Here is an 18,354-nt window from a genome sequence, read left to right as displayed (position 1 = left end):
CCTTCACTTTGAAATATATGAAGACTAAAAAATGAAAGCAATACTGGATATGGAATGTTATACTTTACTTTTGACTGTTCAGACTTTCGAAAATGAAAGACGCTAAGGAAAATTGTGCTGTGTGAATTAGAGATGCGCGCAAACACTAACAAAAGTATAAATTGCCAAACTATTTTTTTATAGTTTTTTCGTGGTGTATTAATTATTTGGTACATATAGATAAAATAAAAAAAACAATTGAAAACACTGGTGCGGAAACACGAATTGTTAAGTGGTTTCATGTTCAACAGTATATAAAACCATTTGAAATCGTTTTGTTTGTGTGTGTTCATTTTTATTCATTTACATTTTATTTTTATTTCAATGGTTTTGATATTTTACAATGTTTTTGTGTGGGAGATTTGTTAGCTATTTGCTACTTCTGTAATGAAATTGTGGTCTATAGCAGTAACCCGTGCTCCGCACGGTCTTGACTGTATTTTTCGTTGATATTTTGTGGAAACACGTGTATCGCATTCAACGCCTTACAATGGTTTCAAGAGGGTTGGAAACTCTGAAAAACATACGAAACAGTACATATCTGAGCCAAAAAGTGAATTTTATGATTTTATTTAAAATAGCTGTGACGTCACAATCTTCGGCATGTCTTCGGAAGCATTTGGATGCTCGGAAATGTCAAACAGAGTTCAAGAAAAAAAGACGTCAACCCTGTTCTGATTGGTCGGTTAAAATGCTTACGTAGAATGTATGTTTTATTCATTCAGATACAAAGTAGGCTTGTATTGAGACTATATTGATTCTCTACTTGACATTTTTTTTAAATATTTTTTTTTTAGTTTGAGAGAGATTATTTAGAGGGTTAGGTTTTAAATATTTAGGACGAGTTTTATTATTTATATTTGTCATCAAGACAAGTTCCTAGTTGATAAAACAGCCGTCAGACCGATAGATGCACTATTAGACTAAACAACACCGATGCCACATCGTGACCAATGTGTGAGTACAGATATTATCCCAACATTCACTTCCAACATTAAAATCAGTAGGTGAGAGGATGCATTCCCCGTATGGTTAATGCATCCTCTCACCACCACAATCCTTCATCAACAACAGTCATCCTCCAAGCACAGGAACATAACACAAAAATATGTGCAACATCAAAACAGTTCAAGAATGTACCAGTAGATTGAAATCCCTTCACCATATCTTCAACAAACACTGCATGTAGCCAAAGTAGCCTAATTATACCTGGTCATTTTGCTAACATCTTCATCTTTTAATTGTTGTGCAGCGGAACAACATCTATAAATGTACAGGTAGCCCCTTTCATCTTGCCAGACGCAACACATGGCATCTAGTTCCGAAAATCTCTGGTTTTGATTTTTAGGTGATACTTAATAATTACACATGTCGCGGATTGAACTCGAACGTATTGATATCAATGGCCTCGGCGTTTTACTAACTGAGCGAAATCGTGATGTACAGTAATGCTGTTCAAAGAATAGGTGTAATTAATTAAAACTTCAACGACGCGATCATTCGATACGGTTGACTAATGACTGCTTTTTTAGCGGCCCGGCATGGTAATGTAGATCCGGCCATGAGAACAGAGAGAACGTTGCGTAGTTTATACAGTGACGTAACATGGTCGCTGAGACGTCAAATCACTCCTATGTTTTGCTATCGTGTGCGGCCCATCAATAAACATCAGTGTGCCAAATATTGCCTACTATTTTTTTATTCATGAAATTATTAATACTAGATGGTACGCTCGCTTCGCTCGCGTACCATATAGGTCGTGTCCACAGATGGTTCTCGAATTCACAGTAATTTCAGCGTAAAAAACCATTTCAAATTTACGTACCACAGGACTATAAATACATTGTCGTTTTCAGAAACGAATAAATAGACACGATGATTAATAGCCAACAAAAATTAGCACCCTGGGAAACTTGATTGAGTCCAAATTTTGTATTTGAACTCATTTAAACAAACCCAATTTGTGTTTTGTATATAACATTAGAGTTGAGGGATGGTGGGGAAGAGGATGGGAAGAACAATTTTTAAATATATTCTTTATCCACTCAGTAACGAAATATTGTTTTAAATGTTTATAGACCTATCACTAATATACCACTAAACACAGTAAAACATTTACGATTTAATACGTTTTTTAAACTGTCCCTGTTATAGTCGATTGAAATAGTAAAGTACATGTAACGATACACCACTACGACGTTTATATTTTTATAATTATTAATTAATACAAACGTTGAGAAGCAACTGTCAGTAATAAAGTTTTTATTTGTATATTATGTGTTTATATATCTAGCAGTAGGCCTAGAACCTACCCACAGTCACAGTAATAAATGTTCTTTGTATATGTGTTTATATATCTAACAGTGACCTCATTCAGAAAATTTCGATTCAAATGGCGACCAAAAATGGTAAATACGTATTTACAATATTGTCAAAGTATTTCAATACTATATCTCAGTTTTAAGTTTATTCTCCATGGGCCCATAAATTTACCTACTTGTGTTAAACCAAGTGCACATAAATTTACCTACAAAGTGGGAGTCTGAGAGATTGGAATGTTCCATTCATCGCAAATCAATACATTTGTATAAACGTATAGGCCTATTAAATTTATCAAAATAGTATTTTTTTAAAGAAAATCGGCCTTTCTTCAACATTATGATATTGTACTCGAGCTGTTCAACCGGTTTTCAGGTATCTATATATAAATTATGGTTAAATCTGACATAGGCGAGCACAATGCAAAAACTTCGGTACAAATCTCCGCCTTGGATACCTACCTTATCTATCTCAGATGTACAGCGAAACGTAGATTTGATAACATTAGTGTTCAGTTGGACGCAATTTTTCCATATTTCTATCTTAGAAAGATATTATAAAGAGTTTTTAAACAAAATTTATGATTTCAACAGTAGATTTTCAATTCTTCGCGGTCAAAGTAATTTCCGGGTTTACGATAAGTTCACCTTGCAACAACCTAGTTTCAATTATATTCTCTCTTTTATACACAAGGGAGCAGTTAAAATAATAGATTTGACCCTAAAGGTGACTGGAAACAGGCACTTTCCATCAATCAATACAGTGTCCCTTTGGAAGACGAAAACAAAAATCAGATAGTGGGACTGGAGCTTTAAGTTGGCCATAGTCATAGCCATTTCAGTTTTTTGTTTATTTTAAAACATACCGCGCGTGTGTGAAGGTACAGTAGTTAAAAAATAGAAATTATACTGCAAATTAATAAAGATCAAATTAAATATACGCCATAAAGACTCGGAATATATTGTGGGGAATAGTATTATAAAATTACATAGGGAGATTTGATGATACGACATTTTGTTTAAAATCGAGTGAAATCCCGATAGCTGAGTTTTATTGAGTAAGATGGCAGGAATAACTGTAGGCTATCTTCCTGTGTCCCGTTAGGACCGAGAGATGTCTTCCCATGTTGCAAGCCGTAATGTCTTCTTTCTTGGGCCCATTCTGTCACGGCAGTTAGTTTCAAAAGATGTTTAAATTAAATACTGTAAAAAACGCCTCTCCAATAAAACATCACTTTGAATAATAATCCACCCCCCCCCCCCCCTCACCCAACCCAACTATCTAATAAATGTCCATCCACATTTATAATAACACAATTATACTGTTTGTAGTAGAATTCATCGCAATGTTATCTACAATTTACCAAGCATTTGTTATTCGTTTTTACCACTTTTCATATCTATTAGAGGATTTCATTTAATTATAAATGTTACCATATTATTAAAACTAAAAAATTTAACATATATCCCTCGAAAAAGCACCTCCCTCAAATGAACTCCGCCTCCCCAAAGGGCCCTACCAAACAATAAAAACTATACTTTAAAATGTTATTAATCATCTAAAACACTGTGAAACAAAGTAGTTTAGTTTTACGAATGTCAAGCATTTTAAATGGTAACCGACAGAAAACGTACAAGGAGAACATTATCATTCCGAGAACCATCGTCTACACTTCCTAGAGGGGGAGCGAGCGAAGTGAGCTCACCCTCTAGTTAAAATCAATTATCGTAGGAAGAGATAGGAAAATGCGAAGCATCCTCGTATTATTGTGTGCAGGTATTTTTCAAGAGGACATCCATTGGACAGTATATACCACGATCGGAAAACACCCCTATTTGGGGCAAATTGTTGAACCTAAATTCGTTTTAATTGTCAATAACGAATTTTCTATCTTAATTTAATTAGTAAACAGGGTTACATCAGATGGTTTAAATCAGTACAGAGTAAACATTCTAAAAATAACGCGCGATTTACCGAATTTTGCCCTTACGTAAATTTTTATATACTAGATGGTTCTTGAATACATAGTAATTTCAACGTAAAAAAACTGGCGATTTCAAATGTACGTACCGCCGGACTATTATACATTGTCGTTTTCAGAAACGAATAAATAGACACAATGATTTATGTATAGTCAACCAAAATTAGCACCCTGGGAATTACTTCCGAAAGAGAAACTTGTCACAAAATGAGTCCAAATTTTTGATTTGGACTCATTTAAACAAACACAATTTGTGTTTTGTATCTAACATTAGGGTTCAGGGTTAGGGATGAGGATAGATACAAAGAGGAACAATTTTTAGTCGCGTGGACGCGACTCTATAGTTCACTATGTCGGTTGGTCTGTCTGTCTGTCAGTCAGTCGGTCTGTCTGTCGGTCCGGTATCACTATGCGTTTTATCGCTTTCTGACCTTATCTTGATATCAGTTTAATCTAGCTAAGTAAATTTTTCACAGAATATTCCTTATGGCCAGGAATCGATGTGGTTATTTTTTCACGGTGCGCAATAAAAAATTACGCGGTCTACGCACGATTTAACGAAATCACGTTTGTAATCATATCTTTACAACCATAAATCACAATTAAATAAAATTTGGTACTCATAAATTTCAGGGCATAAATCATCATATGGCAATACAATTACGTGCGTAGCGCATGTAACGCATGCGTACGCGCGCTTAAAATTTATTTTCGATGAAATAAGTTAAGAGTACGTTTCAGGCAATTTTAAGCGTTTACAAAATTGCCATGAGTGCGCTGATTTTTGCGCGCGCACTGCGCGTTAAATGTTATTACGCACTCTTTTTGCCCGATTTCTGTTTTCTTGACTTACTTTTCAACTCGAAATTACGTTATACGAGCACGTCAAAAGTGACAGGCTACGCACGTGTAAATTAAAAAAATATAAATGTTTTTAAACATTTCAACATTTTTAAACATGTTCAGTAATTTCGGTCAGTATAGTTCACTATGTCGGTCGGTCGGTCTGTCTGTCGGTCGGTCTGTCTGTCGGTCTGTCTGCCGGTCTGTCTGTCGGTCCGGTATCACTATGCATTGTAGCACGCGACTTAATGGCTGTTGGCCTTGTTAAATACATTCTTTATATTAAATTGTTATTTTTATTTCTTTATTATCCACTCAGTAACGAAATATTTTTTATAGGCCTATAAATAATATACCACTAAATAGAGTAAAACATTTCCGAATTAATACTTTGTTAAAACTGTCACTGTCATAGTCGATTGAAATAGTAAAGTACATGTACAACGACCACTACGACGTTTATATTTTTTGTAATTATTAATTAATACAAACGTTGAGAAGCAACTGTCAGTAATAAAGTATTATATTATTATGTGTTTATAATCTAAAAGTAGGGGCTACCCACACTCACAGTAATAACGTTTATTAGCATATTTGTTTCTATTATATCTAACAGTACCAACACACACACTAAGAAATTTGCGATTCAAATGGCGATCAAAAGTGGTTAATTCCTATTTACAGTATTGTATAGCATTACAATACTATTTATGTTTATTCTCCAAGGGCCCATAAATTTACGTACTTGGAGGTATGCAAGCATGGTTAAACTAAATAATTTGGAATGTTCCATTCATTGCAAATCAATACATTTGTATAAAAGTATATTAAATCTATCAAAATAGTATTTTTTAAAGAAAATCGGCCTGTCTTCAACATTATGATGCTGTACTCGAGCTGTTCAACCGGTTTTCAGCCATTAAAAACAATTTTCGTAGGAGGAGATAGGAAAATGCGAAGCATCCTCGTATTATTGTAGGCGGGTATTTTTCAAGATGGACATGCATTAGACAGTGTATACCACGATCGGAAAACACCCTTATTTGTGGCAAATCGTTAAACCTAAATTCGTTTCAATTGTCAATAACTAATTATCGAACTCAATTTAACTAGTAAACAGGGTTACATCAGGTGGTTAAAATCAGTATCGAAAGTACGAACCAACTTTATATACCATCGAGTAAACATTCTGGAAATAACGCGCGATTTACCGAATTTTGCCCTTACGTAAATTTATATATAGATATATTTTCTCTTTTTTCTTCTTTTTTCTTTTTTTATATTTATTAGCAACAAATACACAATAGGCCTACAACAACATGGCAGTGATAGTTTCAACAAAGTATTAAATAGCAAATGTTATACTGTATTCAGTGGTATATATAAATTATGGTTAATTCTGGCATAGTCATAGGCGAGCACAATGCAAAACCTTTGGTATAAATCTCCGCTTTATCTACCTTAGATGTACCGCGAAACGTAGATTTGATAACATTAGTTTTCAGTACTACGCTATTGTTCCAACGACAAAATTTAGCGTTACCTATCGAAATTTGTGGATATATTTTCACACACTCGCGCTGTTGTTCAACTGGTTTTCGGTTTCGTCACTTCCGGCAAAATGGCTGTTGGTGGCGCCATTCAATATTAAATACAAACATATTTTAGTGGTTCAACGTATCGTGAACTACTGAAATTAATTTGTTTTAAATATTCAACTAATCAATTATATTGATTAAAGGCATTTAATTTACGTGAACTACAATTTGTTTTAGTAATTTAACTTTTATTTGAGGCCTTTACTTTTACGTGAACTACAATGTTATTTTAATGATTCAACTGAATCGTGAACTACAATTTATTTGTTTTATATATTCAACTAATCAATTATAAAGGCCTTTACTTTACGTGAAATACAATTTGTTTTAGTAATTGAGCTAATTATTTATGTTATTTATTAACCATTTTATCAAATTTAGGTACGATTCAATGTTACTATAGAAGGCCTGGTAGGCCTACCAGGGAAACACCTTTACTGCTTATATTATCGATTATTTCTGTTGCTTGCTCTATTTATAATTATAAATGGTGTCTACTACGACCAATATATAAGTAGGCTACGAAAGTTGTTATTTGATCATTTTGTTCCAAAATTAACAAGATGCTGTTGTCATGATATATTGTGATACAAGCACCGCTCACTCTCACCCACTTTGATAAACTATGCTTTTGGTCTCTTGGTACGGTCACGTTAGAGACTGTTTCAGTGATTGATTATTAACGGTTTCCTCCTCTGTGTAACGTTCAGATAATATATATAATAATATATTAATATGTATATTATACGTATACACTGTTCTTTACAATTATATTATTTGCATCTTACGTTCTTATGATTAATACCAATTGTTGTAATACCAATTGTTGTAAAGTTTTTACATCATTACAAGAGAGTTAATGTACATTTTGTTTACAAATAATTTAGTCTATTGAGACATTCTTACTACCTCATCAGAACGTTAATGGCATTTAACAACAACAGTCCCACATAGAATACCCACGTTACCTTATAACAAACTTGCCCTACCACAATATACTCTAATTTGCTATATTACCATGGAAACTATATTTTTGGCGTACCTAATTTATGGACCACCATGAAACATCACAAAATAAACATGCATTACTCATCAGTCATATGCATAGGTGTCACCCGGGCTTCATTTTCCAGAGGAGTTGGTCATGTTTTCGAGAACCATTCGAGTACACCCTCTAGTTATTATTAATAAAACGTGAACACAAATATTTTTCGTTACTGAGTTGATAAAGAATATAATAAAACATTGTTCCTCTTTGCACACATCCTCTTCCCCATCCCTCAACCCTGGCCTAATGTTACAAACAAAACACAACAATTTGGACTTATTTTGTGACAAGTTTTTCTTTTGGAATTAATTCCCAGGGTGCTAATTTTAGTTTGACTACATAAAGCACCGTTTCTATTTATTCGTTCATGTGAACGACAATGTATTATAACGCCAGTTTCTTTACGCTGAATTTAAATGTACTGTGTATTCAAAAACCATCTGTGGGCCAACCTAGATGGATAGTACGCGAGCGAAATGGTTTTAAAACAAAGTTTCTTAATTCATCGGTAGATTTTCAACCGTACGCGGTAGAAGTAATTTCCGGGTTTACGACTTCCTGGTTTTAACTAAGTATTTGCTGCTGTTCGTGCCGATATTCATTTTTGTTTTGTTTATTTCGTTAAGCACCAGTCGTTAATTGACAACATCGCATTAGTCACAGTAGTAAGCCTAACATAGTTAAGTCAGAACGAGAATATATAAATGTGGGATCGTCTACAAATGAAATGTTTGTGTGTTTAGTTTAGTTTAGTTATAATGGGAACGTTTAGGCGATGTGCCTTTTTAAACCCCAAATCAACTACATTGTGTCGATGCGATTCTTGAAGGTATTAGTGGTTTCAGAATTGACAACGTCGGCTGGTAAACTGTTCCAATGGTTTATTACTCGTTGCGAGAAGGTATTTCTTCTACAGTTCAATCCTTTATGGAAAATAGGCTTGAAAAATCTCAGGTGATGCCCTCGAGTAATTTTGCTAATGTTACTTCTCATTTGGAAAAAGTCATCCTTGGCTACACCCTCGAAATCTTTAACAATTTGATATGCTTCAATCGGGTCACCTCGAATACAAGGTTGTTAGGCCAAGAAACTTTAAACGATCTTCATATGAATATGAACGGATACATGGAACTAATTTAGTCGCACGACGTTGTACTCTTTCAATTACATTTATATCCTTTTGAAGATACGGATTCCATACTTGAACACAAAATTCGAGATGTGGGCGTACATAATGCTTGTAGATGACGTTAAAACAATCCTTATCCATATATACGAAAGTCCTTCTGATGCTTCTTAAACAGTTCATGGCCCGCTGAGATACTTTGGCGCAGTGTTGGCTTGGTTTACAGTCATTAGTAATTAGTACTCCTAGGTCCTTTATTTTCTCAACTGTTGCCAGTTCAACTTCATCTATTTGGTATTTAAAATGAACATTTGAATGCCCGAAGTGCATCACCATGCATTTGCTTTTATTAAAAGCCAACATCCATTCTTTACTCCACTGCAGTGCATTGTTTAAAGATTCTTGTAATAATTGCCCATCATTTCTGTTGTTAACTACTGAGTAGATCTTTGTATCATCAGCAAATAGCTTTATATGACTAGACACATACTTTGGTAGGTCATTTATATATAATGCAAACAATGTAGGGCCCAACACCGAGCCTTGTGGAACTCCACTAATTACATCAGCCCAACTGGAAGAAGCATGACGCACTTTGACTCTTTGTTGTCTGTTATCAAGAAAATCTTTAATCCATAATAACAATTGACCTTTGATTCCATAGCTCTCCAATTTCATGAGTAATCTCCTATGAGGAACGCTGTCGAAGGCTTTACTATAGTCCAAAAATATGACATCAACATTATTGTTGTCATCCAAAGCCTTAGTAACATCTTCCATAAATTCTAAAAGATTTGTCAGACATGATTTCTTCTCAACAAAACCATGTTGCTCTGTTGTTAGTATTGCATTGTTCTTAACATGTCGTAGTATGTTGTTGCGAATAATATGTTCAAAGATCTTGCAAATAATACATGTTAGGCTTATCGGTCGATAATTGGACGCTTGTGATTTGCTGCCTTTCTTAAAGATCGGAGAGACATCAGCTCGTTTCCATATTTTTGGTAGTTTACCTTCCTCTGTAGACTTCTTGAATAAAAGATACAAGGGTTCTGATAACTCCTCAGCACACTTGTTAAGTAGACATGGATGGATATTGTCCGGACCAGGACTTTTATCGATTTTCAAACCTCGGAGTTGCTTAAAAACATCTTCTTGGGAGAAATCAATATTTTCAACTGATTTGTCACAAGTATCATAATTAAAATTGGTTATGTCTTCGTCAGGATCTTCTTTGGTGAAAAATGTTTGGAAGCATTTGTTGAGTTCCTCACTAATTTCGTAGTCAGTTTCCAAGGTTGGCCCATCATTATTTACTAATTTTGTTATTCCAGTCTTTACTTTCTGTTTCGATCTAACATACTTATGAAAGTTCTTTGGTTTGTTTTTGAATTCCATCAAGATTTTTTTTAACAGCTGATGTCATCCAGGGTTTATTCTGACCTTTACTACGAGTACTTCCAAATGTAGGAATATATAACTCAGTCATATTGCACAATACTTCATTAATACTGTTGTACATTTCATCGGTAGTTTGATTATCAAATTCATCGGACCAATTGATATTACTCAGTTCACGCTTTATGCTTATATAATCGCCTTTGTTGTAGTTGTGAAATGACTTGGTTTCCTTACTGGGAATATCAAGTTTATAGACGTACTGCCAAAACAAACAATCGTGGTCACTTTTCCCTAAAGGGGGTAAATGTAGTAGGTTAGATACCTTAAAATCATCATCAGTAATAATAAGGTCCAATTGGGATGATCTTTGTCCATCTCTGTGTCGCGTATTACTCTTGACATGTTGCACCAAGTATAAATCGTTGATTATTTCAAAAAAAGTGTTTGATGGATGTGTAACGCTAGCATTAACCAACATATCCTTCCAATTAATTTCTTTAAGGTTAAAATCTCCAATTATCAACACGTGGTCAGATTGTACTGATTCAATAAAGCGTAGTTGGTAAAACAATTGTTCATTTTCATCAGGTGTGTTGTACATACTCCTATAGCAAAGACCTATCAGAACTTTATTATGTTTATCAACTTTCACAGTACACCATAGCGATTCAGGATTTAATTGACATAATTCATTACAAATGGTAACATGTAGTTTCTCATTAACATATAATAACAGTCCACCATGCGCTTTATTCGCTCTTTCCTTGCGAAACAAATTATAACCTTTCATTGCTATTTCAGCGTCTAGCACATTATCGCTCAACCATGTTTCAGTAATACCAATTATGTGCGGTTTCCTTTCTTCTATCAAAACAAAAAATTTGCTTCGTTTGTTCAAAACACCTTCTGCGTTGGTATAAAAACAACTTAAATATTCTTCTTGGGGTGCAAGTTCAAAATCGTGTTCAACAAAAGTATTGTCTCTGAACGAAATATCTTCTTCCAAGTCAAAATCTTTTTGTAAAAATAAAGGTGCTGTGCGATTAGGTTCATTTTGTATTCTTAGTGGTCACGAAAGGATTGCACTGATTGAGATGGTACAATCTTCCTCTTCCTTATAATAACGTTCTCACCTTTATCTCTACGTAGCCTTAACTGAGCTCTCAATTTACTGCTTTCTTCTCTTTGAGATGGTGTGAGATCCGGTGTGAGGAATATTCTATCGTAGCCTTTATTTACCGCTTGCTTTAAGCCCTTGGCTTTTTTCAGAATTTCTCTCTTGACTTCAACTCCATCTACAGTTATTCGAAGCAATCGTGGTTTCTCATCATTTCGCTTAGTTCCAAGTCTAATCGGTTTTGATATTGTCGTATTTACATTCAGAAAATTAAGTACTTCAGTAGCCTTTACTCTATCTTGTTCCTTCCTCGCATCTACGTCATCAGTTCCCACTTCCGGCACATTATGCAATATGATATTATTTTCTCTTCTTTGTCTATCAAATCTCTCATCTATGTAGACTTTCACTTTTTCTTCCACAATCTTCTCAATATTCTCATCTTTCTTTTCTATAGATTCAACAAGTTTCTGAATTGTCATAGTGATATTATCTAACCGTTCAGTTAGTTTCACAAAGTTCTCTTCACCACTTGGCCTATTTTCGCCATCGTTAACCAACTTAGAAACTTGGCATGAGCAGCTATCACAAAACCACATTAGATTGTGTCTACCCTTTTCAAGGGCCTTATATTCAGAATTATTCATACCTGAACAGGTTTGATGTGTCCATTCTAAACATTTCTGGCATTCAATTGACTTTTCTCCACCAATAATGTCGTCCTTACAACAACTACACTTCACAGTTTCATTGTCGCTGTTCCCGGTAGCTAGGCCTACGTTATCACTCACATGTCTGTCGCGACGACTCTTGTCGCGAGTCTCACCACTCGGCGCTGATTTTACGCTACCGCGACTTGGGCCTGAATTTTTATTACTCATAATCTTGAAACAGGTTTCGAGTTCGTATATCTAATATGTGTAGTAGTATATAGGGTTTACTTAACTTAAAAACTCAGTAAAACTATACTAAAAAACAGAATATTCTGCGTCCTTTCTCTCTCCTTTCAGCGCCACACCAACTGGATATGGATAAAATAAAAATAATCGTTTAACCTAAAATGAATTACACTTTTTATTGAAAACGTGTTATTCTTTTATATTTCAGAAGATTGAATTGGGAAAAGGGAATTTAGAAGACAGCTCAGCTTAACATTTTACCCGTATATAAGATGAGTACCGTTAAGGGTAAAGGACTGATCAGTGTACCAGCATTGGGAAGGCCATTTACACTTGGAATGCTGTATGATTGCCATAATGAGGATCTCATACCTGGCACCACACTATGGGATAATGAATCCCTTAAAAAAAATATTGTTTCACAGCCCCAGGAGTCGGCAAATTTTAAGATACACGCTGAAGAGTCACTAGGAGACAAAGTTAAAGTCTTGGATATTAATGGCAGCTTAAAACTGAGTTTTCTTGTTGGTCTTGTTAGTGTATCAGGTTCAGCTAAGTATATTAATGACCGCAAGTCATCCAATTACAAAGCTAGAGTATCGATGCAGTACAAGTGTACGACCAAGTTTGAGCAGTTGACAATGGAAAACCTGGGAAACATCACGTATCCTAATGAGTTTAAAAAGGGGATAGCCACTCATGTTGTGACTGGTATACAATATGGTGGTCAGGCCTTCTTCATTTTTGAAAAGCAGTTTTCTAAAAATGAGGAGTATAAAAAAGTGCATGCACATTTACTTGCTACCATTAAAGCACTAGTTGATGGCAGTGTTTCTGTGGACGTGGCGGATAATCTGCAAGTAGATAGTTTTACGTGCACATTTTATGGAGACATCATTCCTCCCACCAACCCAACCACCTATCTGGAAGCTGTGAACTTGTATAAGGAGCTTCCAAAACTGATGGGTGCTGCAAATTCAGTTCCTGTGCATGTTTGGCTATACCCACTGAAGCATTTAGATAGCAAAGTAGCAAAGTTGGTAAGAGAAATCAGTGCTACTCTGGTTGAAGAAGTAGAAAACACCATCGAACAGTTACACAGCTTGGAAATAAAGTGCAACGACCTGGTTGGATTTGACCAATGTCAAAAGTTCCCTGAATTAAGACAGCAAATAGAAAACTTCAAAGAAATGGTAAAGCAATATAAGCTTAATTTTGAGGCGCAAATACTGCAAGTGTTGCCTGATATTCGAGGAGGTGGTAAAGAAGAAGTAGTTTTAGCAAACATTCTAGAAAGAAGAAACACATCGCCTTTTAGTCATGACCTACTTTCCAAATGGGTAGAAAAAACGCAAACTCTTATCCATGAGGTTGGCACATGCATCGCTGGCATGAGTGAAATCACTTTTGCGAACTCACCGGGAGCAACCAATTTAAATCTAACGTACAGATATGGCGTACGCTTCACAATACGCTTGGTACAGAAAGAAAAACTTCTGAAAACCATGCACACGTATATCAGGAGAGTCAAAGCGGATGGTTACAATTATGATGACGAAAATGTATTTCTAGATTATATTGATCCTATGGCAGATACATTTATTCTGAATGCACGCCAATTCAAAGAATTTGCTGTATCAAATAAAGAGTCATCAGAAACATATTTTATCATCCAAGAGGACAAAGAGAAACTTGAGAACCCAGGATGTTCCATATTGCTTTATAAAGATGGAATACTGGTGGATCCGAGTTTTACGCCTCCTTCAAAGCCTGGTAAACCTACATGTGTTGACTCAACTAAGCATAGCAATCAGTTAGCATGGAAGGCCCCGGATCAAGGAATCCTAAATATTACCCATTACGAAGTATTCTATAAACAATGTGGAGATTCAGATTGGAACACAGTCTCTAATTTCAGTAAAGAATGTTCATTTACTGCAGACAATCTGAGAATAACCTCAGAATATCTGTTTAAGGTTAGAGCAGTTTGTGAAGCTGGTGTCAGTAAAATCAGTGAAGTAAGTGAACCAATAACAATTTCATCAGAAAAAACAACAGTTTCATCAGAAATAATAAAGAAGGAATATATTTTACAGAATTCAAGACGTGTTCTTAATGGCTCACCGTCGGTGTATGTACTAAAGTTGAAGGAAATTGAACCACACAAATTCCACAAATATGAGTTTGGAGATCGCAGCAGAAGCACACACAACAGTGATAAGGTCATTATGCTTGTAGGTGCCACGGGGGCAGGGAAGACAACCCTTATCAATGGACTAATCAATTATGTATTAGGTGTAAAATGGGAGGATAATTATCGCTTTAAGCTGGTTCATGAAAAAACAAGTAGGCATACGGCACAGGCAACTGCACAGACGCCATACATAACATCTTACACAATTCATCATCAGAATGCTTTCATGGTACCCTATACCCTGACCATAATCGATACACCTGGATTTGGTGACAGTCGGGACAAGGAAATAACTAAGCAAATTCACACATTCTTCTCTACAGAAGGAATAGGTGGTATCGATCATATAGATGCCATAGGAATTGTCGTTGAAGCTTCATTAGTGAGACACCCACACAGACCGAAATATGTTTTTGATTCGATCTTAGCACTGTTTGGAAAGGATATTGGTGATAACATATTTATCTTAGTAACCTTTGCAGATGGCCTAAGTCCAAACGTTCTCTCAGCTATCAAGACAGCTAAGCTCGAATATAACGATCATTTCGAATTCAACAACTCTTGTTTGTTCGCTCAAAATAGTTCTAAAGAGGATGGAGGGTTTGATAAGAGGTTCTGGCAAATGGGAAAAAGAAGTTTCAAACGGTTCCTTGAAAAGCTGGAAGAAATTGAGCCCAAAAGCTTAGTATCATAGATACTAGAAGAAGAAGTAGTATTGTTGGTGATTTAATTGGAATACTTTTGATAAATAACATTTTCGGAACATTAAAAATAAATTAATTAATTTATGTACGGCACGTCGTGCCTTAATTTTGCGTTTAGCAATTAAAATTAATTTCCTATCATTAACAAATAAATAAATCAAGTTATTAAGCACCTTCTGGAACAGAAGTTATTAAAATTTAACATTAACATTGAATTAAATTTATTACAAAAGGTAATAAAAAACAAAAATGGTCTGTCTATGTTATACACAACGCAGCATGTTGATACTCAAAATAACCTGAAACGTGCTCATTGATTTTGCGCGTCTTATTTTTTAAAAATTCTCATTATATGATTACATTTTTGTATTGTCTCATTGAGGAAAATGTTATATGATTCAACACCAATTTACAACAGAAACTTATTTTTATAATACTTAATGTCATCTGTTTTTACATGTACTGCTGGAAACCCAAAATTGTATTGAGAATCCGCTTCATTTATAAATTATTACCTTAATTATTGTATACAAAGCGGAATTTTGTAAATGTTAACATACTTATTGAGGTTTATTCGCCAACGATTTTATAAATTAATTCTAAATTTTAGGTGAAGATTTGATTGATTTTATATTTTGGGTTGTATTGATGCTGAAGTATATGTTGTAACTTTTCTCTGAAGATAACTAATAACACTCATGGAATTGAATCACATTATTATGGACAAATAAATGAATGGTTAATTATTTAAAAACAACAATATATTATATTAGTTTCAGTTTTGTTATTTGATAGTGGCGCAATTAATCAATAGTAAAATTACATGTAAATATTATCATAATTATAATATAATACAATTCATCTTTAATTGTTATCTGTTTTATTGTCATAATAATCAACAATCAATATCAATTTCTGTAATTTTATGATACGACATTATATAAACGTTATATATTTAAGTTAGGATCAATGGCGTTTAGTAGGCCTAAATAATTAATTTAAGAATAATAAATAACAATGGTATTACGTGATGTGAATTAATACCACACTAACTTGATTGAGTATTATGGTAAATATGATTTTATTTTTGATAATGAACAATACAAATATTTAGCATAGATGTACGGTACATTATTTTAATATTTTACATGTTTATACAATTATAGAAAAATAATAATCAGAAATAATAAACTAAACATGATTAGTGTTTTCAAGAATATTAAAATTGAATTTTTCATTTGAGTAAGAGGAAGATGATGTCCACAAAATGGTGGTGATGGTAATGATGATGATGGTGTTTGCGACGACGACGAGCTAAATGAGTGGAATTCACTATTTCGTTAAAGACTGTAATTTGAGAACGTCAAAACAATTTGTTAATAATAATAATAATCGGCCTGGCTGAACTCCGCTTGTTGATTCGTGACTTACGTGCTTGTGTAATATGCCGCTCTATCTCCTAGATGATAGGGAAGGAAGAACATACTCAACCTATAGAGGGCGCCACAAAGTGAGTCATTTTGGTGGAGTCTTCCAAGTCGGTAACGGGACGATTCGGCCCTGAGACGATTCGGCCCGGGACAATTCGGCCCTGGGACGATTCGGCCCGGGACTATTCGGCCCGGGACGATTCGGCACACTTAAATTTATCGGCTTTGATATGCATTTATAAGCATAAAATAAGCTTTTTTCCCCAAACTTTATTTTTAGAGAGAATATGGGGTAGTACTACTAGGGATAAAGATGCAATAAAGCAAACATTTTGAAAACATTGTCGAAAATGATCATTTTTTAGTCACGCGAACGATGTAAACAAGTTACGCCCTCTGTTGGTCGCTTGGCGAATGCACGAAATAAACAAGGTTTTCGAAGTAATAAATTTAATATAAAATTACGTTTTTTTAGTAATTTATTATACATATTATATCAAGATTGTCAATATCAATAAATACGGATTGTTAAACACCTTTAAAAACTGGATAAATACCAAAAAAAATGAATATGAATTTGGTCTAAAGTGAGACGTTTCGGCCCAAAAGTGGGCCGAATCGTCTCACCAAAAGTGGGCCGAATAGTCCCGGGCCGAATCGTCTCAGGGCCGAATCGTCCCTGAACCCTTTGTTCATCAAGCATGGTCCATACACCAAACTTGGAATTTTTGCTATTAAACTATAACACATCTAACATAACCATATTTTTCTACAACATACAGTATACAGTCAGGGAAAAATAGCAAATGGTTTCCTACTTTCTAGGAGTTTATCAGATTTCCCCCCTAACTGTATACTTTCAAACTGTTGTACGGACATTAAACTAACTATTCAATTTTCTTTGTTTTTTAGCCTACAGAAGGAATTGCAAATGATTTCAGAGTGCCATACAATCAGTTTATAGAATTTAGTGCAGGAGATGCAGTGGAAACAATAGAAACAACATGGTACATACTGAATGATGATATACCAGAGGATGATGAAGTCTTCACCTTTGAACTTAGTGTCTTGTCTGGTGCGGGACAAGTAACTGTTAATCAAGGCATCTCCAGGGTTACAATAGAATCTAATGATGATGCTTATGGTATTATTGGATTTTCTTCAGTAAGTTGTAGAGCTTGTTCAAAGCTAATTTAGTAATTGTTTTAAAATGAATAACACTGTATTTAATATTCCAGAAAATAAAAAGTAAAGTCTCCTCCTTCTTTTAAAATCCTGACAAACTTCTCAAAATTGGTCCTGTATCTGTGCAGAGACGGGTTCTTTGTGGATAGACAAGAGGGTTTACGATGAAATCGGTCGCGTCTGAAATCGGTCGCGTTTGAAATTGGTCGCGATAAAATCAACTTCCGGTATTTTGTATGGCGCGCCGCTAGAGCTATACTTTTGATGAAATCGGTCGCGTTTGAAATCGGTCGCGCTATTTTGTATGGATCGAGCGGGATGCATGCTAGAGCGGGATAAACATTTTTCGTTTATATAGATTTAATTGATATTTTTTAGGAACTAGATTATTTATGTGGATATTTTTTACTTGGTTAATAAATATTTATTTATTATCAATCATTAAATTAATTGTTTTTTTTTGTATTTCA

The 18,354-nt window shown here is 34.7% G+C and overlaps 1 protein-coding gene across 1 annotated transcript; it reads left to right on the top strand.

The window, feature by feature from the left end:
• Window positions 1-12,643: 12,643 nt before the first annotated feature.
• LOC144853492 (stonustoxin subunit alpha-like) lies at window positions 12,644-15,259 on the top strand. The gene has a single exon (XM_078711188.1). The coding sequence runs from the start codon at window positions 12,644-12,646 to the stop codon at window positions 15,257-15,259; it is 2,616 nt and encodes an 871-aa protein (XP_078567314.1).
• Window positions 15,260-18,354: the final 3,095 nt, after the last annotated feature.

Source organism: Antedon bifida, chromosome 10 (genome assembly GCF_963402885.1).
Source record: "Antedon bifida chromosome 10, ecAntBifi1.1, whole genome shotgun sequence".
Taxonomy (NCBI): domain Eukaryota; kingdom Metazoa; phylum Echinodermata; class Crinoidea; order Comatulida; family Antedonidae; genus Antedon; species Antedon bifida.
The sequence above is the reverse complement of the archived record's forward strand: the minus strand, read 5'-3'. Positions and strand labels throughout refer to the sequence as shown.

Bases quoted from the DNA above. Each gene is read 5' to 3' on its own strand.
- LOC144853492 (XM_078711188.1), top strand. From the start codon at position 12,644: ATGAGTACCGTTAAGGGTAAAGGACTGATCAGTGTACCAGCATTGGGA.